General features: G+C 37.4%; 1 protein-coding gene across 1 annotated transcript in view; it reads right to left on the bottom strand.

Moving 5' to 3' along the window:
• LOC140136322 (U3 small nucleolar RNA-associated protein 4 homolog) overlaps positions 1-24,727 on the bottom strand; it is a 121,613-nt gene that overhangs the window by 84,347 nt on the left and 12,539 nt on the right. Inside the window, exons 2-9 of the mRNA XM_072158048.1 lie at positions 24,125-24,335; positions 23,176-23,295; positions 21,404-21,469; positions 19,233-19,407; positions 18,306-18,457; positions 16,156-16,384; positions 15,096-15,208; positions 14,538-14,637 (exon numbers count right to left, since the gene is read on the bottom strand). Of these exons, the coding sequence (XP_072014149.1) occupies positions 14,538-14,637; positions 15,096-15,208; positions 16,156-16,384; positions 18,306-18,457; positions 19,233-19,407; positions 21,404-21,469; positions 23,176-23,295; positions 24,125-24,283 (1,114 nt within the window). The 5' untranslated portion in view covers positions 24,284-24,335. The remainder of the gene's footprint in view (positions 1-14,537; positions 14,638-15,095; positions 15,209-16,155; positions 16,385-18,305; positions 18,458-19,232; positions 19,408-21,403; positions 21,470-23,175; positions 23,296-24,124; positions 24,336-24,727) is intronic.

Raw genomic sequence — 24,727 nt, 5'->3', positions numbered from 1 at the left:
GTTGTGGAGTTACAGTCCAAAATGAGGGAAAACCAATATTTGATCAATAAATCAATAACTACTTGCTTTGAGTTGCTGAATTTTCAGTACAGTAGTTGTAGTCCTTGCCCCTATAATATACATATCTTACTTTTCACCAATGTGCTATAATTTTTGAGAAAAATGCAAAAATAGGCACAACATTTTTCAGGGGTGTAGTACCCCCTTAAGTTAGTCTTCATATCCAAAAGAGGAAAGGAAAGGGAGCAATAAATAAAAGGTTTTTAAAGAACAAAACACTCAAATTAGTGTTGGCTCATTTGGCCAGAAAATTGACAATATTGACTATAACGTCGTCTGCAATTATTGACATGTGACTAAGTGAACAAAGTCAAGCACATGTATGGTTGTTGTGGTTAACTCTTTATGTATGGACCTGTAAAGCAAGCTGTGTTACATTTGACTTTTAACACGGATGTTAACATTGTCATTTTATGACCATAGACTCTGTGTTTAAGAGTCTATGTTGTGACTAAACCACAAAAAATTGAATGAAATCTTCATAATTCAGTTCAACCTCGCAGTCCTGAAATTGGTCAATGGTCACCGGTACAAAAAATGTTTGTCTATAAATTCAGTAAGCTTAAGCTGGGTAAACGGTATGAAGTCTACATGTGTGCACACAGTGACGCACTCCATCTAAAGCGCTTATAACACTAAATTTGATGATCAGCGCTTGCATCATTAAGCTCATCAGACAAAAAGTGCCATTCTCTTCAAATTAATTCCTGCCATTTCAAACATTCAATTGAGTCTCGTCGCTTAATCTCTTGCCGCTGCTCCAAAAAACCGCAAGATTAAATGATCATAGGTTTTTACTTAATAATATCAGCATTCAAATTGCACCTCGGGCGTAGGAATGTTGCTCTGGTCAGCAGGTTTTGCTTTTTCGCTGGTTTTAATCCCTGCGTGCACATGACGGCGAAGGCAATGAACCCTGCATATCAATCATTAGATAAATGTTATCATTCAGTGTCAGTTTGAGCGATATCAAGATTATTTTTCTTAGAAACATTTTTTTTTCATTTAGAGACCGCAACATTTGAAAGCATCATATAATCATGAGGTAAAATAAGTAACCTGTTAGCCAAGGTCTTAGTTTGCCACCCATCATTTTGGACAGGCAGTTTGTTCCTCGGACAGGAAAAATTAACGCCTTTGACAGACTATTCTAAACATAATGCTTGAATAAGTTCTGTGATCTCTAAATTGGGAAAAGTCTAGTACCGTATGACATTTCATGCATGTTTTAGTCCATTTTCACACTATGCACCACAGACACACCCCATAAGACACATGATTCCCAAAATTATACCCCTACCCATAATACAACATCAACCCAATGGCGTTGTTGGGGGTTGCAGCTGTGTGATATGTTGGATGTTAGACGCCATGATGATATTTTAGATTCTTAGACCTTTTTTGCCCTTTTTGTCAAATTACCCTCTTGAAAGTTGCCTTTTCCCCTTTTGCTCCTCCCCCTATTGCAAAACCCTGGCTAAGGCACTGCATCAATCTAAACGCAACCAGCAGAAATATTCATTGAAATACAGCCACAAGTTTTCCTTGACAATTAGTTGATGACAAACCCCCAATTTCATCATCCAATGATGTTAGGGTAAGAGCTTGTAACCATGGAACACACTGCGCTATTCCCATTGAAATCCATATACCCCTTACTGAAGACATGACCTTAATTTCCCACACAGGGAGTGTGAATTTTAAATGGGGTTACCTGAATGGGTGACTCCATTTGAAGTCTACACCTTCAGTGTTGGAGATTAAGGTTAGCAACTATTTTAAACTGTTGCGATTTGGTAGTTCACAGCATCTTGCAAATTGTAGTGAGCTTTGGCAAAATTTGCATTGATCATTTCATAGCGAGTGTGTAGAAGAATTCAAATATCACAGATATACTATTGTAGGTCCTGTGGTTCTTGAGTTATGTTGTAAAGAGGGCTGAAAGAACAACACTTTTGTAAAACATACATAACTCATTCACAGCAATAAATCAAGCAAGTTTTCAAAGTATGTGATTTGTAGAATGAACTTTTGCAAAACATCACAAGTGTTATTTTTCAATACTATATTGATTTAGATAATGAAAATCAATTTTTTTATGGCTCCTTCAGCCAACAATACTTAGTCTACCCTTAAAGGTCATGTCTTCCATAGAGGGTGTATGGATTTCAATTGGAATAGCACAATTTGCTACCCTGCATGCGATATCACATGACTCAGAACAGGTAAAATTATGGAGGGAAATTAGCCTGAAATTTGCCTCTAACAAACTCTGTCTGCCAAGATGCCTGAAATACGGCGCGGGAAATGAAGCATGCACTGCTAGTATATTGAAAACATTACGATTAATCCATGCTCCTAAATGTTAGCTCACAAAACACCCTAGCTGTAGGCATTAAAGATAGCGTTAACTGCCAATATGTTCTTCTCTATACTTCCCCACTCATGTTTAATTTTCAATTTTATTTAAGGGAAACCAAGAATTGTCAAGTTAAATGTTAACTACATTAATGGAATACTCAGCATTCCCATGTTAAAATGAAGTATTTAATTTGTTAATTACAGCATATATACTGCATTTTACTTTGTGGATTTTAACTGATTAAAAATTAGGGGGTACTCAAGTTTTGTTTAGGTAGGGATATGCCTCTGAGAATCTTAACATGGACCCATATTATACCAATATTCATACCAGAGGCCCCGATTTTTGGAAAAAATTTCACAAAATTTCAAAATTATATTGAAATTTAGGTGAAAGTTAGGTGAAATCAAGGTCTTTTTTCAAAAAACTTTGAAAGGAGACCCATACTTAATTGCGGCACATCCCGGAATGGTAATTTGTACCCGGGAATTTGTACTGCCCCAGAAAGTGTCTGCTATGATGTTTACTTAACTTGTATCTATACAGCATTTTACTTTGAGAGCAGACGACGGATTCAAAAACACCTGTCTCCCAGTAAACAGACAGTACCTTCCATGTTGTTTACTTGTAGATACTGACATTTTACTTTGAGAGCAGACAGCGGATTCAAAACACCTGTCTCCCAGTAAACAGACAGTACCTTCCATGTTGTTTACTTGTAGATACAGCATTTTACTTTGAGAGCAGACGACGGATTCAAAAACACCTGTCTCCCAGTAAACAGACAGTACCTTCCATGTTGTTTACTTGTAGATACTGACATTTTACTTTGAGAGCAGACAACAGATTCAAAAACACCTGTCTCCCAGTAAACAGACAGTACCTTCCATGTTGTTTACTTGTATCTATACAGCATTTTACTTTGAGAGCAGACGACGGATTCAAAAACACCTGTCTCCCAGTAAACAGACAGTACCTTCCATGTTGTTTACTTGTAGATACGGCATTTTACTTTGAGAGCAGACGACGGATTCATAAACACCTGTCTCCCAGTAAACAGACAGTACCTTCCATGTTGTTTACTTGTAGATACTGCATTTTACTTTGAGAGCAGGCAGCGATTCAAAACACCTGTCTCCCAGTAAATAGACAGTACCTTCCATGTTGTTTACTTGTAGATACAGCATTTTACTTTGAGAGCAGACGACGGATTCAAAAACACCTGTCTCCCAGTAAACAGACAGTACCTTCCATGTTGTTTACTTGTAGATACGGCATTTTACTTTGAGAGCAGACGACGGATTCAAAACACCTGTCTCCCAGTAAACAGACAGTACCTTCCATGTTGTTTACTTGTAGATACGGCATTTTACTTTGAGAGCAGACGACGTTCATAAACACCCGTCTCCCAGTAAACAGACAGTACCTTCCATGTTGTTTACTTGAAGATACGGCATTTTACTTTGAGAGCAGACGACGGATTCAAAAACACCTGTCTCCCAGTAAACAGACAGTACCTTCCATGTTGTTTACTTGTAGATACAGCATTTTACTTTGAGAGCAGACAACGGATTCAAAAACACCTGTCTCCCAGTAAACAGACAGTACCTTCCATGTTGTTTACTTGTAGATACGGCATTTTACTTTGAGAGCAGACGACGGATTCAAAAACACCTGTCTCCCAGTAAACAGACAGTACCTTCCATGTTGTTTACTCTTGTAGATACGGCATTTTACTTTGAGAGCAGACGACGGATTCAAAAACACCTGTCTCCCAGTAAACAGACAGTACCTTCCATGTTGTTTACTTGTAGATACTGCATTTTACTTTGAGAGCAGGCACGGATTCAAAAACACCTGTCTCCCAGTAAACAGACAGTACCTTCCATGTTGTTTACTTGTAGATACGGCATTTTACTTTGAGAGCAGACGACGGATTCAAAAACACCTGTCTCCCAGTAAACAGACAGTACCTTCCATGTTGTTTACTTGTAGATACAGCATTTTACTTTGAGAGCAGACGACAGATTCATAAACACCTGTCTCCCAGTAAACAGACAGTACCTTCCATGTTGTTTACTTGTAGATACGGCATTTTACTTTGAGAGCAGACAACGGATTCAAAAACACCTGTCTCCCAGTAAACAGACAGTACCTTCCATGTTGTTTACTTGTAGATACAGCATTTTACTTTGAGAGCAGACGACGGATTCAAAAACACCTGTCTCCCAGTAAACAGACAGTACCTTCCATGTTGTTTACTTGTAGATACAGCATTTTACTTTGAGAGCAGACAACGGATTCAAAAACACCTGTCTCCCAGTAAACAGACAGTACCTTCCATGTTGTTTACTTGTAGATACGGCATTTTACTTTGAGAGCAGACGACGGATTCAAAAACACCTGTCTCCCAGTAAACAGACAGTACCTTCCATGTTGTTTACTTGTAGATACGGCATTTTACTTTGAGAGCAGACGACGGATTCAAAAACACCTGTCTCCCAGTAAACAGACAGTACCTTCCATGTTGTTTACTTGTAGATACAGCATTTTACTTTGAGAGCAGACAATCGATTCAACACCTGGCTCCCAGGTTAAAAGACAGTAAAAAGACAGTATATGCTAATGTTATTTACTTGTAAATACTGTATTTTTACTTGAGGTGCAGACAACTGATTCAATAACACTGGCTCCAGAATAAAAAGACAGTACATGCTATGGTATTTCAATGCACATACTGCATTTTTACCTGTGATGTCAGACACGTTCAATACGATAGGCAAAAGCTGTAAAAACGCAGTTTATCTTAAGTTATTTATTCCCAAATACTTCCTTTTTGCTTGGCAGGATACTCTTGTTGACTTTGTCTGGAAATATCTGTATTCAAGGCAAGTAATGTTTGTCATACACTATCACATTTTAATCTACAGAATGATGCTACTGAAGTAGTTGATCAAACTTCACACAGATCTTGTGCAAGCTCATCTCTCACAGGCACGGTTCTTTAACCCGCTATATCTGTGTACATGCATAACATGACCTTTCAATACAATGAGCACAGAAACTCTTACTCCACAACTTGAGGTCAAATTTTGTGCTATATTGTTTAATATAGCTTATTGAACTATGGCATTGGGTATGAGGCTATTATGGTCTACAGTGCTTGTGAGCCATGTCTGGCATAAATAAATTGAGTGCATTCCACCATCAGATAACACACTTCCATATACAAACTGATATCAAAATTACAATAAAGATAACAATGCATACATTTTCATGAGCAGACTATATTTCATGACATATTTTTGTTGCATGTATGAATTATATGTATGAAGCAAGCTACAGTAATTCTGGTTTGCCTAATGTACACAAGATTTAAAGGGCCTTTGTCGGAAGTGCACATCGCACCACAATTCATGTCAACCGGGTGGGGAGTGTGGGTACGTGGAGGAGGGGGGTGCATTTTAAAACACAGGCAAATGAGGACACCCACCCAAAAACCCCTTGATAACCATTAACCATGGACGCTCACCAACAGTGGACGTCCATAGTTCCGTTCCCCTACCAAAATATTCCAAACAAAAATGGATACATGTATGTAAGACCATCCTCATTTGCCGATCTTGATTGGATTGAAAGTGTTGCATGATTTGTAGCCTTGTTTTAGGTGTGTAAGGTACTCAGTTACCATGGTTACATGTGAAGAACTTGTAGGTCCTTGTTTGCATGTCTTTACAAGTAGACGCAAATAGTACAAGGGGAATGAAACATAAGAGAGGGATGGAGAAAAGAGAAACAAATGACAAAGCCAATGTCTCAAACCTTGTTTCTATTCTATTCTTTGGGTTTTTTTAATAGTCCTCTCCATAAACTCTAATCTTGCACTAGATGCTATTTAGTAAATTTATTTTGTGGGGAAAAAGTCATTATTGAAAGAAAATACCATAAATTTAACCAAGAATGTTAACAAACAACTTGCATGACAAGTCTGTGGGATACGCATATATAACACTTTGCCTACCCAAATCCAACAAACTTAATCAACGTGGTCGTGGTATATAGGCACAGAGGGAACACGTACCAACGTGTGCACGCAGACGAATAGCTACTGCCTAGTGCAGAAATGCACATGCTGCTTTCATTCAGCACGACAAAAACAGTCATAACATAATAGCGCCCTCTAACATGAACCATTTCCAGGACTCGAGAGCACTACTTGACTTGTAGGACGGACTCTCATGAAAACTAGTACACATAGCGCACTGGATAATCATGTTTACCACACTTCCAGGCGGAAGCACATCCCAGTCGTCGACAGATGGCGCCATTCAAGCTACAGCATCAACAGCGGTTTTATTTTTCATTGTCGAGAACATTAAATCATTACCTTTAATTTCAAACATGCGAATAGGGTTCTTAACCAGAATGGGCGGAATACATTACACCTCCAGGGGGGTTTCTTGTGTTTCCATGTCTGACCCGCAGCCAGGATGGATTTACTTGTTCTCTGCTAATGTTTCCATGTAAACCTGTTACTGATATTATCAAAATCAAATCAGTTCAACCACAAGTTACTCTTTCCTATAAAAAAAACACCTTAAATTATAAATTAAGTTACGACTTTTGATAAAAAGCCAACAGGAATGGATTCTTTTCTACATCTTTTCCACATTTTATGATTTAAGTAATTTAATTCAAAGCATCAACAGTAATAAGTACTTTCCTCCTTGTTACCCGCATTAAAGTAATATGGAAAACACAGTTCACATTATACAGACTCTAGAAACACCGTCAGCCAGACATTTCCATTTCCGACTACAGTCAAGGTCGTCAAACTTAGTAGTTCAAGTTCAAGTTCAGTCTCCTCCATTTCGGTATATCAATCCATATCAGAGTGTTCTATAGCCACTTGCCTGCGGGCGGCAACAATCAGGCAAAGCACACTAGATACACTTGTTTCAAACAAAAAACACTGCCATGTATTTTTGACACCTAATGTGCTATCAACATCAGCACAGAAAGCAGTCTTGAGTCCATCCATGCCTAGTGTTAGCCCAGTGGCTCTTCTAACAACTCCAAAACAGATTTTATTTGCCTGTGTACACCTGGCGCGGCGAGGAAAAAAAGTGTTAGTTGCCTCGGGTTATTGAGATGAGAGTGGCCGTCCGCTTAGCGGGCAATGAGCCCTGTATTGTGCTGATGATATCCTGGGACCTGTCCATTATTGGCTGCAGGGAGATATAGTATGATGATTGGATGCAGGAGGAGAATAGGGTGGTAATACCTATGCACAACTCTGCTGCATTTACCAAGGCACTGAGTAGCTCCGAGTCCATCCACATTTGCTTATAAATCTTTCTACAAGGACTCCCAAATCCAGAAAAATACAGCACTGATTTTTCTTTGAATTAAAAAAACATCAAATTAAACATAGCTCAATCTTAATCCTTTAGTTATGAGTTCTAACTGGCAATAAAAAGTCAATTTTTAACATTTTTGCAATTTGAGGGAAAATGGGCCAAAAACATACAAGTTTACATGTTTTCTTACTTTTATGCAGTCACAAAATTTAAAGACTTGCCACAAGTCTAAGCATTCAAAATTTTGAGTATAGGCTATGAGTTTGCTCATAATTTTAATATCTTAATATGTTAATTTTGATAATTGGTTATAAAATATATTAGAAAATGTGTTTTCCCAAAATCAGAATGCATAACCTGAAATAAGTCTTTACTCACATGATATTTTTGCATATTGGTCATTTTTTAATGAGTAAAACCATGCGTGTGTTTATTAAAGGGAGGAGCACTTATTCAAGCAAATACAGTATGTGCTCAAATTCTGCTCCTGCCTAACTTTTTAACCAACAATGGTCCAGGTCTAACACACACAGCTATCCAGACATCTTCAGATCACAAGCATCTCCTAGTGTTTTATATTCTTTTCTTTGATATGTTGCTCTTCATGTTAGGCCAATTTAAAAAGATGTCAACATTTTTGAAAGAGCAAAAAACACTTTTTCTGGAATTTCCAAAATTAGGGTCAGTATGCTTTTGTACAGTAAAAAGGGGTTTTTCCCCAGATTTTCATGATTAGGGTCTGTTGGTGAGGGACAACAAAATGATGGGGTTTTTTTGCCTTATTCAACTATTATAGATTATTTCTAGTTTAGAAGTATGTGCCCTTGGGTTCTTCTTTTCCATTATTTTCTGCACGGACATGGACAAGCGAAATTGCAAATTCTTCCATGATTTGCCAATGAACTGGATGGAGGTTGAATTTTACAATATGCTTTGTCATTGATGCCCAGCATATATAGCAAGTGCCAATCTTAAGCTTACATCCATGATATGGCATAATAATTTTGTGCATTTTGGCCACTTTTAACTGGAAAACTATGGAGGCATTTATTATATGGGGCATTTTGAAAAGCAAATACAGATGTATAATGTTTATACTCTGTATATTAAATGGAAACGAATCCAAAGACTATCATGAAATTCTTTTACCACACAGTATGTACCAAAATTCTGCTCCTGCCTAACTTTTCAACCAACATTGGCCCATGTCGTACAAGGTTATCCTGACATCCTCAGACCACAATGTCACCTGTTTCATACAGGTCAGGAGCCCCAAAACACAATCAAGTATTATAAACCCTAATCTTTACCTTAACCCTAAACTTAACCCTAACCCATAACCTAAGCGAATCCCAACCTTGACAGTAACCCTAACTCTAACACTATCTCTGACCCCAACCCTGGCCTGATCCTATCGCTAACCTTAACCCTAATTCTAACCTAAAATGCCCTAAACCCTAACTGTTACCATTTTTGGACTAATGACGCTTCAGACTAATGGGTTGCTACCTGTTTCATGCTCTCTTCTTTGATTAGTTCTTCTTCAACTCAAGATAACAATAGAGGCAGTCAGCCTTTCGCCATCTTGTGGGCACAAATGATGTGTGTGTTCATGCATCGGACACTACGAACAGGCGCAGCTTGCCAGCTATTATCACGCGTCGATGCTGTGATTTTGCTCTTGGCGCATGGAGATCGAACGACCATTGCAGCGTGTACCCACAAGATGGCGGCATATGACGTCACGCTGACGGCCTATATTACATTTGAAGTCTATTTAGCAGCCTCACCTCACAGACCCTGTGACCTCAATATTTGACTTTGGAGACTACTATTTTGCTAAATGGAATGCAAGAAGGGTGTAAATGCTTTGTTATCATTATTAACCCCCTAAGCACTACCTGCCAATCTAACATTGTCTCTGATTGGTCAATTACATGATATCTTCACCAATCAGAATGGAGCTTTGTAAATAATTCACCCCAATTTTTTTTGTGAGGTGAAATTATTCTAACAATGTTGCTGATTGGACCAATTGATAATGAAAACTTCTTTTTGACCAATCAGCAGGTAGTTCTCATGGGGTTAAATTACAGCCATCTTGACTTCATTAGTAATACATATACATGTATTATAGCACCTGCCCTTTTGCATAATAAAGCAAATTTGACAATGCTAGTCTATTTATCTATTTATCAGAATAAAAGCATTGACATGACCGTAACAAGGTGGTTCCCATATCATACCTGTGGCTCAAGTAACTGAACCAAAACTAGAGAATTTATTCATTGGTAGATCACCAGCACTGTCACCTTTGGAGCCTTATGTTACCCTTTTTGTGGTTAGCACTCCACTGTAATTTCCTCTTGTGAAGGTGGCTTGGGAATAGTTCCTTGAACTGTTTTTCTTCTCTTTGCTTGCTTACAAAAAAAAAAGAGTTTATACTTAATCCTATGGATGACAAGGCTTAAGCTACACTAGCAAGTGCCACACCGTTGTAATGGTCTACCCGTGGTGATGTAAAGCAACGGGCAGGACTAGTAAAGCTATGAAAAGTGTCATCGAGGAATAGTTCATTGGCGGGTTAAACTGGTTTTATGAGCACTCAACCATACCTCTCCCCTCCAAGTGCTTTGTTGGCAAAGTTATGTCCATCTGATCGAATGCTTTGTTTGACGGCATAGCCAGATAATGTCGCTAGCTCTGAGCACAGCCTGGGAAGCTGTGTCTATGATGATTTTTCTCTTTCCACTTGGAACTCCCAAAGCTGCATTGCTTAGTGAGGTATTGTGCCTACTTCAGTTAAGTAGTGGGTGCACCAACCTCTATTCTCGTACTCAGCTACAAGGTCTTGATATTTGCACTTTTTCCTGGCATATCCATTGGACAGGTTCTCCTCCATTGGAACAGTGAGTTCAATTATAATTACTATTCTTGTCCTTTCAGAATAGATGGTAATGTCAGAACATTTTAGCTGTCTTTGCTATTTGGGGAGGGAACACTATTTGTTTGTGTTCTTCATCCATTAGGACGTCCCAGTCGTTGGCCTTTTGAAGGATGTTTGTACATTCAAACCAATTTGTTCCAATTTCACATGACAACTTGACCAAAAATAAATATAACCTCAATGCTACTTTTAACATTAGTATTTTATGAAGCGCCCAAACTACCAGTCCAAGTGTATTATATATACTGTATTGCTATTTAAAACACTAATAAATTCAAGTGAGACCAATTGTGTACATCCATATTAAAAGGATGCACTTGTCGGCTGCTACATGTGTCTCATTTCACAAAATAGCTAGGAATAAATACCAGACTAATCTCAAGTGGAGGTCACTTTAAATCATCCCCAAGTCACATGGTTAAGGAATGTTCTCTGTATTCCTAAACAATGTGGCTTGGGGTGATTTGAAGTGACCTCCAATTGAGATGAGTCTAGTATTTATTCCTAGCTATTATGTGAAATAAAACACATGTAGCAGCCGACAAGTGCGTCGTTTAGATATGGATGTACACAATTTTGCATTTGCAGAAACACCAGGGATTTGACTGTGAAACATGGACCAGCCAAGTATCACGCTACGGAGCCGGAAAAAAACCCGCTATATATTTTAATTTTGTACAAGCATGGGGCTGCCACTCTGGGTGCTGGTGACATATTAACCGTTAAGTTGATAGTCTCCAGCACCCCAAACGCACCCAGCCATCAATTTCTGAATAGACTATCTCCAAGTCTAGCTAACCAGAGTAAGCTAACCAGATAACTTGCTGTTATAGATATAACAGAAGGCTCGCTAGATAAGTTTGTACATTTTTAAGCATTAGATAAATATAATTTCTCATTAGGGTAAAGCATCAGATACTGGTTACTAAGATCTGAATCAGAATAAAGGGATTTAGTTTTGAAAATAACAGCTACAGCTAGGCGTGCTACAAATCATACTTCTGTTAAGGTGGGCTGTCAGGTGTGCTATTAAATTGCACTCGGTAAGAAGTTTAGGAATTGCACTCGGACAAGTGATTTAAGGTATGCGATGGTGTGCCATCACACTCGCGCACCTTAAAACTCAATATCTAATCTGAGAAGATGGTTGAGCCTTTGTCCTATCGGAAAAAATGTACAATAGGGGCAAATCCTGCTGACCAGCAGCTACTAAAAATACTGGGACAGATGTGGGTGATCAATGGTGAATTAAGGGGGTTCGAAACGATGTTTCTGGAAAACAGAAACTGAATTTAGAACCATTTGAATAGATTGAATAAGTTAAGCTAAATACACTGAGCAAAATAGTTTTTGTTTGAAGGAAATCGGACATACGGTTGTCAAGATATACATGTTTTTAGTTTCTTTGTATTCTATTGTTTTTGCCAATATATTGATGAAGTTAATGAGGAAAATTGGCATAATGTGCTCATAAATATTCATGTTTGCCAATATTATACCAATATCTTATGAATAAACCTTCATACTACTTTTATTTTATATAATTTTGACATGAAACTTTGCCAATGTGTTTCTATGGCCTAAAACATTAACATGTGATTTTCCCGCCCATCTAATTTGCATATTTGCATAATTAATTAGCATTATACTTAAGGCTAATTAAATTATGCAAATATGCAAATAAGTTTCAGGTCAAAATTCTTAAAGGTAAAAGTAGTATGAAGGTTTATTCATAAAATATTGGCAAAATATTGGCAAAAATTAATATTAATGAGCACATTTTGCCAATTTTCCTCATTAACTTCATCAATATATTGGCAAAACAATAGAATACAAAGAATCTTTCAACAGCAATATCTCAAAAACCGTTTGTCCGATTTGGCTCAAATTTTGGAATTAAGATTATTTTGCATATCTCTCTGCAACAAGTCTATTTTAATCTCAATCAGAGCAACTTGATTTTGCCTTTCGTACCACCTTAAGGATAATTGAGATGTGATCAAGCCACATGAGTTGTTTGTCGCTAACACTGATTTTGAGATATAGCCAATAATAGTATTCACTTCCTTTGTGTTTTATTGTTCCGAGCAACACTTAAATTACCATATCTCTGGAACAGTAAGTCCAACTGTGATGGAGTTTTCATCGAAATAAAGTTGAAACAAAACCAGTAAAATGTCCGGAAGCAAATACCGATGTACAGTGTCGTCTGCTTCAGTGAGGGCGCACCTCTCTCATATTATTGCACGGGGCTAGCAAGCCATGGGTGTGACCATTGAAATAGTTTGGAAGATAGGACATCCAACATAAACTTTGTGACCATTTTTGCTTTTTTACTTTGTTCCAAGTTAGAACTTAGTCCACACACATACACACCCACTCCATCCCAACCCCACACAAGCTGAAAAAATAAATGGCGAATAAAGCTTGGGATCAGCAATTTTGCAGCTAGTAGTCTGTTATTAACCTATGTGTAATTCATAACTGTCACTTTCCAACTCCTCACTTTACAAAACAGCAAGATTTGACTCTCAACAATTGATTTGTAAATATGTGATACAATCTGGTCCATGGAGGCCAAAGGAGGAAAAATTGAATCACTATAATTATATATTACCAAGTTATACAAACATTAGGCTATCATATACTGAAAACACCAAAGGTCTAGCATACTTGGTTCTTAAGTTATGAAGTTTTGTGATGTCTTTTTTTATATTTTTTATATGTATTTTGATGTTTTTTTACTCCATAGTTTTGCCTTTATCTCAATTTCAAATTTGCTGCCTTTGGCCACCATGGACCAGATCATGTCACATATAAGCATTTTTAAATACAACTAATATTTTGCCCTTTTAAAAATATTGAACAAGCTTACTGCTAACGACAAATGACATCATTGTGAAATCATGCATTGTGCAAATATGCTAGTTGTGCGTGCCTGAACTGTTCTGTAGCATAGGATGTGCACACATTTAAACCCTCGCTACCACACACACAGAGGTTATTGATGGATTCAAAAACATTGGCAGTATGTGCATACATCATCTATCAAGCAATTTGCTATGAATATGGTAAAGGTAAAGGTAGATGCCTGTATTTTACAGGCTGGGGTGCCCATCTCACTTTTGATGTGGCCTGGGGCCAGACTCCTCCGTGAGTAATGTTGCTCTGGGGACTCCGCCACTCCTCCCATACAAGTCTGTCTACCATCCAAGCCGTTTCCCATTTATACACCTGGGTGGAGAGACTGAGACTATAGACTTTTCAAGACCCTTGTCTAAGGGCACTACACGATGGCGGGGTTTGAACACTCACCCCTTCGATTACGAGTTAAGAGCCTGTACTGCTAGGCCACCATGCCCCCTTAAATGAATATGCTACATCTTCATATAAATCTTTGTTTAAAACATCATTTCAGATACCAAGTTTCTCAGGATTTGTTTTTCTGGGACACCCTGTTGGCCTATGAAGTCCCAACTTTTCATTTTTTTTTTACTTTTCACTGATAGTTGCAGGATTTTGTCTGGGCAGAACTGAGTCATATTGATGATGTATTTTCATTACTTGATCGGAAAAGCCACTGCCGATATATATCAATCAGAAGTCGCTAGCATGCTATGCTGTAGCATCAAATTACAACCAGTTGACTTCAGTGCAACTTTCTAGCAACAGATCATTAACCAAGACTGAACACTGGTAGCATTGTACAATCGCTACAAGTGTTTGGCCATTAGCAATCTTCAGTGGTGATCTTCTGACAAATTCTGCAACTGCTAGCATGATATTGCAAGCCATGTTGTACACCTACCTGAGACAGCCTGCGTGGAGCCTAATCTCCATACTTCCAGATATGTCGGATACTGTAGCACTAGCAGCTTTGCTTTGCTAGCACAGCACACCAAATTTCTCTGCAAGCAAATTACGAAAACAATGTGTTAAAATTTCACATGAATTGAATCTGCTGCTTTTTGGGACAAGGAAAATGGAAAGCTAGATACGTCTGGTGGACAGTGTATACGGTAGCTCATTGATCTACGCATGCACCAGCTTGAATCTCACAACCACATCTTATAATATGATTATGTATCAATACTAAACAGTGTGAATGCACCTGAAAACAGTACAGTGCAATACAACACACTCTGTGTAATTTTTCTAATGTCAAAATAATTGGTCCCCATCAGTTCAAGTTTGATTCAAAAGCCTACTTAACTTCTATAACCTTTTGTGACATTGATTTCAGATGCATGTGATGTTGCGTTTTGATATGTCAGTCATGTCCATAATCACTGGGAACAAATGGGTACCCATCATTTTGATACAGTCTGTATGGTTGAAGTCTGAAACAGATTTATTCAATACTCACTTGAGGAAAGCTTATTATTTTGCGTCGATACCTTAAGTACGCATCTTTTCCTTTCAAGTTGTGCGTCTGGGGAACCAAAGCACTGGAATTTATTACAAGATTGGTGTCAACACCTGTTATGAGAAATGGAAAATTACATTCATTAGAACTTACTGCATTGGTTACAAAGATGTTCATATTCATTATTGAGTCAATCAGAGATGTGGTAAGAATAGTCACCAGGGTTGAAGGGGATTAAGGTTAAAAGAAATCTATAAGCTCTATTTTGATTGGTTACTGAGACAATTATATCATGTAATTAGCAAATTAGGGGCACTCTAAGAAAGGCAGTAGTGCCAAAGGGTTCAAAGGTGATCAATTTAGTACAGATTATTGGTAGTTTCCCAAATAGATCCACCACCAAAAGGGATTGTAACAAGAGAAACATGAACCCGGACCATACGTGGGCCCCTTAGGTTGCGAGCAAACATGCTTAAGCCCATTCGCGTTTTCACATGCAAGTTCCTATAATCGGCACAATTCCATAATACTCTTCACACCATGTGTGTTACGATGCACTTTATTGTGTAAAATGTATAGTGCACAGTGTACCGAGTCATTCCTTTTTATAAAAAACATTAGGTATGAAAATTGTTACAAATTTAGTGAAATAGTTTTTGACGTAGTTGACAATATCTTTTAAAACAAAAAACAATTGATATTCTATCTGTACTACTGCTTTGTATTTTCTGTTAGTCCAATTACATATTTGGTAATGTTCACTTCCAGCCTACCACTATTTCAGACACAATGACTCTGCTCACAATTCCCAACCTGTTGATCATTCATTATACATAACAACTTCACAAACAACAATGCAAATGTGCAGTCGTGCACAACATTAAAGAACATCACACATAACAACAACCGCTTGGAGCACAAAGAGGCTAAACTGCAATGGCTGTCTGGTGCACAAAATGCTTAACTGCCTTTATGTTACTTTAGCAGTTAACTCTTTTGTGCACCAGGCAGCCCATGTAGTTGACCTGTTTGGTGTCCAAGTAGTCGATAATATCCTTACCTCCCGACACTAGAAAATCCCCAGCAACTGTTAGTGCTTTGACATCATGTGTGTGGTCATTTCCCCCGACCTTTGCCCTGCTCGGCACCCATATCTTGTTGGTCCCAGACCTGTCCTTGTCCACAAGCTCAAATTTGGCAATAAGTGAATGGACCCCTGACGAAAAAGCTGTCATACCGTCGGATGTTACACACACCGCCTGGACATCAGCTCTGTGACTGGCAAAGCTCTGGCATGGAGAGTTGGAACAAAAAAAGACAATAGTGTCAATTTAGAAAAAAAATCTCAGAACATGGCTGCAGCATAAGATGGTGCTTCTGCAACAAACATTCTGAGGTTTGTTGTCCAGTTAATTATAAAGTACATGTATAAAATGTGATCAAATCACATTTGATTATTTAGAAAAAAAGGTAGATGGTCCATGGTGTTTCCAACCGCACATTGAGGCCCATCACCCGAATATTGTTATTCCATGCTTTCAGTTAAATTGCTCCAGTGGCTTGGATTCTTGTATGGGCTCACACATCTGTATAGACTATGCCATAGTCGATTTTTGATAAATAAAAGCATGTTATTAATGTTAATCATGATGAAAGCCTTCAGTTGAAATCCAAATTATACTGATATTTATTACATCAAAATACTAGTATAAAATGGTTATGAAAAAGTTTATATAATTATATTTGTGACAGTAAAAGTAAAGTATACGTAGGCTTATATTATTGAATGCAACATACCATAATGGCATAACTATAATGGCACTTCAATACTGAACAATTCTAATTTTAGAATCTGCCAGTTTATTATCCGACTTAAAAATAGACTATGGACTTTCACTTTTACCCCGGGACTTCGTTCTCTAAAACACACTGTCAATCATACTTGTTTATCAATCAAATCTAACCCGGGATCTAACCACAAGACTAAGCATGGTGGTACAATACGCGCTAGATGCATCCACCAACTTTCACGACAGCACAGAAGCGCCGCATTCCATAGATAATTGTGTACCATGTATAGTTAATGGTAATGGTACGCGGTCGGGAGGATTTAAACAATAACGAGATCTGGACGACCAATCACAAGCCAGATCCATTTACAGATGCATTATAATTACATCATGGCCAATTTTAGTAGGCCAGATTTCCGACAATCTCATCCATAGAGGCTCATAGACAGCCGTGTTAAGCATGTAAACCACAATCCAAAGTCAGTAGTCCACTTGGGAAGCTAACAAACAGAGGGAGTAGGGTGACTGAAAAGATCAGATGTGAAAATCTATCAATTGTGCACACATTAATTAAATCAGAGTTTTAAGCTTAAATACAATATCCAGAGTATGCACAATGGGCAAGTGGACTAAGGGGTAGTCTAACATCTGTAATGCAAGCACATTATTGGTATGTTTTAATGACCTCTTCATGTGATGTGGCATGCATCTACATACCATGCCAATTTATGTGTTTCAGGACACTTTGAATAATATCACCAATGTAATGTTCCCATCCTGAGAAATGGAACCTTCCTTTAGTAATGTCCCCATCTTCCCATTCCAGAACTGTGTTCTTCCTGAGGAATAGAACCTACCCTTAGTAATGTCCCCATCTTCCCATTCCAGAACTGTGTTCTTCCTGAGGAATAGAACCTACCCTTAGTAATGTTCCCATCTTCCCATTCCAGAACTGTGTTCTTCCTGAGGAATAGAACCTACCCTTAGTAATGTTCCCATCTTTCCATTCCAGAACTGAGTTCTTCCTGAGGAATAGAACCTACCCTTAATAATGTTCCCATCTTCCCTTCCAGAACTGTGTTCTTCCTGAGGAATAGAATCTACCCTTAATAATGTTCCCATCTTCCCATTCCAAAACTGAGTTCTTCCTGAGGAAAATAATAGAACCTACCCTTAATAATGTTCCCATCTTCCCATTCCTGAACTGTGTTCTTCCTGAGGAATAGAACCTACCCTTAATAATGTTCCTATCTTCCCATTCCAGAACTGTGTTCTTCCTGAGGAATAGAACCTACCCTTAGTAATGTCCCCCATCTTCCCATTCCTGAGCTGTGTGCTTCCTGAGGAATAGAACCTACCCTTAATAATGTTCCCATCTTCCCATTCCAGAACTATGTTCTTCCTGAGGAATAGAACCTACCCTTAATAATGTTCCCATCTTCCCATTCCAAAACTGTGTTCTTCCTGAGGAATCTCCGCTGATAATGGCCATGTCCTTAGTCACTGCTACACTCCATACTATGGTTGGTGCTACTGGCGATCTCTGCACTGATATCCTCTGGATTGCATGCCCTACAAAATGATGATGAGAATCACTTTAATAACAGATGGACGGACACATGTAAGGTACTCTTATCATGTGGGTATAGGTCCTCAAAAAACTAGTTTGCTTTCAAGTTTAGGTCTTCTGACGCAGTAATAGTGGCAAAATCAAGGCTTACACATACAAGAGACAACCATTAGTTTAAGAACTATATAGTCATTTAATTTCAACAGCCAAAACATAAAACCATGCAACTTATCAATACTTAATAGAATATGCAAGTTGTGATTAAAATAACCCGACACTGCTGCTTGAATTTGACTCAAAACTGTTTTCTCTACCATGAAATGAGCATGAAGTCGCAAGTTGGTAGTTTCGAGGCATCCTGGCTGACTGAGTTGATGTTCTTTGTTTGCCGTGCACCTGTACAAGCCAGTAGTATGTCCTTAGTGAATGGCCCATTGTGCCCCCATTCACAAAGGATATACAGATTTTTGAACCAAGTATGCTAGACCTAATTATAGTACTCAATTTTCAAAAATGCCTCCTTTGGCCCCATGGAGCATATGGTGTCACAAATAACAATATATCCCATTTAATGGGTGAATGCATTTGATGTCTAAATGGCTGTCATGTGCAGAGCACGGACATTATACCCACATGTTGCAGTAATCAATGGATTTTTAAACTTCTGAAGTACATGTACAGATGCACTGCAACTTTCTCTCTGTGAAACCGTGAAATGGACTGTCCAAGATCACATAACACACAGTTTGATTTAAAATAGTACCCTAATGAACCTACCAGTTGTAACATTCCAAACTCGTATATTATCAACTGATCCTGTGACTATGACTTCATCAGTGTGGTGCCAAGCTAACGACACAATACGGCCTTCTTGGTTATCTAGAGGGCGCTCAAATGTCACACCTTCCTCTCCAATCTCGTATAGACGTACACAACCATCTTCACTACCAGTCTGTATGAGAAAGAAATTATCACCAAAGATATTGTTAAAAATCTAATGCGACAAACAAATTTCAAGAAAACTTTTAGGGAACATTGTCATTCGTCAATATCTATATACGATATGGTAATTGATTCTGAAGAATTTGTTTATTATACTTTACGACAGGACATTCTTATGAGCATGGCTTGAAAAAGTGGGGGAATTTGAGAGGCTCCTTCCCAGGAAATGTTGGTATTTAGAGGGATATTGTGTCTTTTTTTTTTATATAAAAACATGCTATAAATTGTGGAAAATTCAGCTTGCTTCACAGGAAATTAGCATTTTTTAAGCCCTGCTTATGAGCAAGGAAAGACAGCATGCACACATGATAGACTTGGATCTTTTACTTAAGAAATAAAGGGTAATGCTTTACCCTTTACACCCAAATAATGTGTCCGAGGCAGTAAAAGCGTAAATAATGGGTGAGGCGAGCCGAACCCATTATTTAAACGCTTTTACTGCCGAGGACACATTATTTGCGCGTAAAGGATAATGCTGCACCCTTTATTTCTATTCTATTACCATAAAATAGTGCGATTTAAAGAGAAAATATCATTTTTTGGCACAAATATTTTTAAGTGGTTTACTTCAAGGTGGAGGGCGTGCAGCGTAAGTGACAGCGCGTGATCGCGGAAATATTGCACGCCAGAACCAAGCGTGATGCTGTGCGTAGAATGCGTTATTAGATGGCGCCGACCCATTATTGCAGAATAATGGGCTCTCACGTGACGCGTTTCAACAAATCACAGTGCGCGATTTTGAATAATGGGTCGTGGAGGTAATAGAATTGCATTTAAAATGCCATGATTAATTATAAGCATTATTTACCCCTAGACAGAGAATCACCAAAATTGGACTAAAATGTGTGATATTTGTCTGCCATCAGAGAGGATCATTTTATTCAATACACAAATTCATCTCAATTCACACTCGGTAATTGCAGACAAAATAATGACGATTCAAATGAACCCGTCAAATCAAACCTTCCAGTGAACCAAATAAAAGAACGCCTTAAGGGCTGGGGTATGAACGTTTGGACAGTATTTATTTTGGGACATCAGAGCACATCAGACATATCGAATTTTCTGAATACGAAGAATGTCATTCTGATATCAAATAATTTTGATTTTTGAAATTCGCAATTTAATACACATTTTATGGCAAATCATTAAAAATTGATATTTTTGATATTTAACAGTACTTGAAGTAAACTTTATAAATCTGATGATTTATACTTAAAGTGTATGTAGGTGGGATGAAAAGCCGACGATCAATTGAAAATTTTGACCTTTTCAGATAGAAGATATGGATTTTTTCCCAAAACACCAAAAAAAATTAGGTCTTTTGGGAAAAAATCCATATCTTCAATATGAAAGGTCAAAATTTTCAATTGACCGTCGGCTTTTCCTCCCTGCTACATACACTTTAAGAATATATCATTAGATTTATATAATTTACTTCGAGGACTGTTATATATGAAAAATTTGAAAAATATCAAATTTTTATAATTTGTCATAAAATTTGTATTATATTGTGATTTTCAAAAATGAAAATTATTTGATATCAGAAAGACATGCTTCAGTATTCAGAATGCAATTCGATAGGTCCGAGGTGCTCTCATGTCCCACAAAAAATACTGTCGAAACGCAAATAAACGCTCATTTTAGATCCCTTAAATGGTAGAAGCCGATTTGGCATTGAAAACAACACCATAACAACAGACTTAACCATTCTCTGCTGAGGTAAGTTCTATTTAGACAAGTTAAATAAAACCGTAATCTGTAACCACATGCAAATCATGACTTTTCATAACAACCTTTTTTCTCAATGACTACTTGAGAAATGAAGGTGCATGACCTCCAAAAATAGAGTATTTATAGCAAGCCTAGGTATATACAATGTATGTGGACTAACCCAAAATTTGCATATTTTTATTTCTTAATTTACAAATCTCTTGACTACTCACAGCTAGGTAAGTCTCCGCATGATTGCATGCCATGCACCAGAATCCATTGCCGTAATATGTTGATTTCTGTCAAAAAAACAAATGGAATATTAGTGAAATAACTTGACTTGTCCTTGAGGCCGAAAAGTACAGGTATGTACAGGCTGAGCTGAAATAATTGTACCCAACTTTGAAAAAAAAACCCAAATTCTCAAATATATTTACCAGCATTAAAATTATATGTGCAACTTTCTAATCTATACCTCTCTTACTTTTAAAGAAGTCATATTTCTTAGAACTAGAAAACCCGGGGAGGGGGTTACTCAGTATCAATTAGGCCAAAAAAAAAAAAAAAAAGAAGGTTTTTCTCAAACAAAAAGAAATGCAGAATTTTTTTTTATTTAAAAAAAAATTATTTTTGTATTTTTTCCGAAAAATCTGCCAAAATCTGATTTTTTTCTCAAAATACCACAAAAGTACCAAGTCGGGAATTAAAAAAAAAAAAAAAAAAAATCGCATTCCGATTTGGTTTTTTTTTTGCCTTACCATATGGGGTTGTGCCACAAACATGGGTAGCATTTTTAGCCTTTGGGTATATCAATGACCCTTTTTTTTTTAAATTATCCCAATGTTGCCTCACTGTAGCCAAAAATTTTGCAATTTCCCCAAAATTTGGGAGGAAAGTTGCAAAAATGAAGACAATCTCTTTCAATTTGGCTGAATAGTTAGTTTTGGTATATTGATAGTCGAAAGTTTCAAATTCTCAGCAACACAACCCTACCCAAACCAAACTTGAGTACCCCTCCCACAGGTAGAAAATACACCAAAAACAGAGTTGTACGTGGATGTACTTTTCTCAGCAGTGTCTGTTGTTGATCTCTGTGTTCAAATGAACATTGGAAGGTCCAAGTTTCAAAGTACTGGTACATTTCAATAGCAAGCTTCAAAATAAGCAAGCAGCCAGGAACTATTTACCCAATGGTCATAACATTTTGGCTTCTGGTCCTTACCAAAATCATATGAACCAGGCTCTACATTTTTTTAATAGAGCCTGGTTGTTAAAGCATGTTTTGTATTTAATGTGTACAATTGAAATTTAAATGACACTTGGCTCTTTAAAAATGGCTCCTGGTTCACTAGATAATCACAGGACCAGGGGCTGCTTTTTCCAAATGTGTGGCTCCTGGTCCAGATCTGCTTATTTTGAGGCTTGTTCAATATAGTCCTGCAGGGATCAATTTCACTAACATTTGCAAAGCATCCCAAGTCCTAAACTCATTGTAAATTTCAAACCCATGGCGCCGTGGTCTTTATGAAATGGCGCCCTATAAATGCCTTGTATCATGTATGTAATGTAATGTAATAAGTCTTATGTAAGATATACTGTTAGAGTTTAAATGAGTTTCGATGAGTTAATCATTAATGTTAGTGAACTGCTCATGATATCTTTTTTTGTAAAATATCATGTAAGAAAATTAAAAGTTTCTTGGGCTTGCATAATTTATTTCTGGGTCCTCGCATATATTCTTTGTGTCTTGCACCCTACTATAGTTTAATCAGCTTACATTTTCATTCAAGAATTGTCTTGTAATAGCTCGCCAGAAGCATCACAAATATTATTAAAGGGGATCACAAAATACTCCTTTAATTCCAAGTCCTATACTTTGACAGGACAGGTCAGCTATATCAATCTTAACAATTCCTGCCGATTGCAAGCTGATCAAACTATAGGGTGAAGCATATATGCCGCCTCTTTCTTCATTGTTTGAAATTTAAATTTGTTGACACTTTACCTTTGGTGCCTGTTTCTTCACATCATACTCTACGATATCTCCTTGTAATCCAGCTGAGAACAGTCGTCCTCTGGCCCACACGAGGGCATCTATTCTTCTTTTCTCTGATCCTGGTATAACCTGTGACATAATAATAAAACGCTCAAAGAGGATCATTTACTAAAAATGCACAGGAAATACAAGGCTAGCATTTCAGCGAGAATCTGCAAATTCATTCATTCATGTGTGTGAATTAAAGAAACTTACTAAGTTAAGGTGGTACTACACCCCTGATAAATTTTGTGACTGATTTTAATTTTTCTCAAAAAATAACTACACACTGGTATATTATAATGGCAAGGAATCCAATTACTTCACTGAAATTTCAGTGATTCAAGACAAGTACTTCATTATATATGTTAAGAAATGAGGTACATTCTAGCGGTACCTCTTTTCTTATCATAAATAACGTACCGCTTGTCTTGAGTCAGTGTAGTAACTGGATTCTTTGCCCCTATAATATACATAACTTTTGTTACCAGTGTGTTATTAATTTTTGAGAAAAATGCAAAAATAGTCACAAATTTATCAAAGGATGTTGTACCACCTTAAAACAACAAAGACTGGGGGAGAATCCAATGATTCTCACAAACAATGCATGAATCAAGTTTGATTCTTGCACTTTGCAACAAAATTCTACCCCTGGATATACTTATCAAATCTTTACCAATCTTTAACAATAACCTGGTGTTACCAAATTTCTTTGTGAGTGCATTTTCAATCCCACAAGTTCAAATTTGAGGAGGTTTAATTCACTCTAGATAATGAACAGAAATATAAAAAAATTCATATATTTTGGGGTCTCTTTTTTATTAAATTTGGTTTTATTTTTGGGTATATTTTCGGCATTCCAACCACATCTACCTGGTCCAAAATCAAGACCAGTCTGGAGTAAATAGTAAAATCTTACCCGTTCTTGATACCACCTCTCCTCAGGATTCCAAATCTCTACAGATGCATCCACTCTTCCTACCGCTAGCAGCTTTCTGGTCTCATCATAAGCAAAACATTGGATTGCACTTGGTAGGTATTCAAAAAACTTCACATGATGAAGACGAAACTCTCCCATGGTGATGGCTATGTACTACAACATTGCTTTCCTGTATGCAGTGAAAAAAAATCTGTGAAAACAAATAATGATTATTAGTAATTGTGTGGAGTGTGGATAACTTGCAATGGCAACATGGCAGTGTGAAAATATATCAAATATTTTTTAATTTTCAGAGGAAAAGGGGGACAGTTCCTGTTGCCTGTATAAAAAGAAACTATTAGATGTGATGTACACAAAATATGCACTCTCCTATGCTATGCATTATTTATTGTTTGAACATTGCCATCTATAGTTAGTTAGCAACATGTGACCGTACACCACGAATGAGCCGTAAATGTCCTAAATTGTATTCTGAGTAACAGTGTAAAATGCATCTCATTTTGATAGTGCCAAACACCTTTTAAGGGGGGTACTACACCCCTGGCCAATTTTGTGCCTATTTTTGTATTTCTCTCAAAAATT

This window comes from Amphiura filiformis, chromosome 16 (assembly GCF_039555335.1).
Source record: "Amphiura filiformis chromosome 16, Afil_fr2py, whole genome shotgun sequence".
NCBI classification, from domain to species: Eukaryota; Metazoa; Echinodermata; class Ophiuroidea; order Amphilepidida; family Amphiuridae; genus Amphiura; species Amphiura filiformis.
Note: the sequence above shows the minus strand (reverse complement) of the source record. Positions and strands in the feature narration are given on the sequence as shown.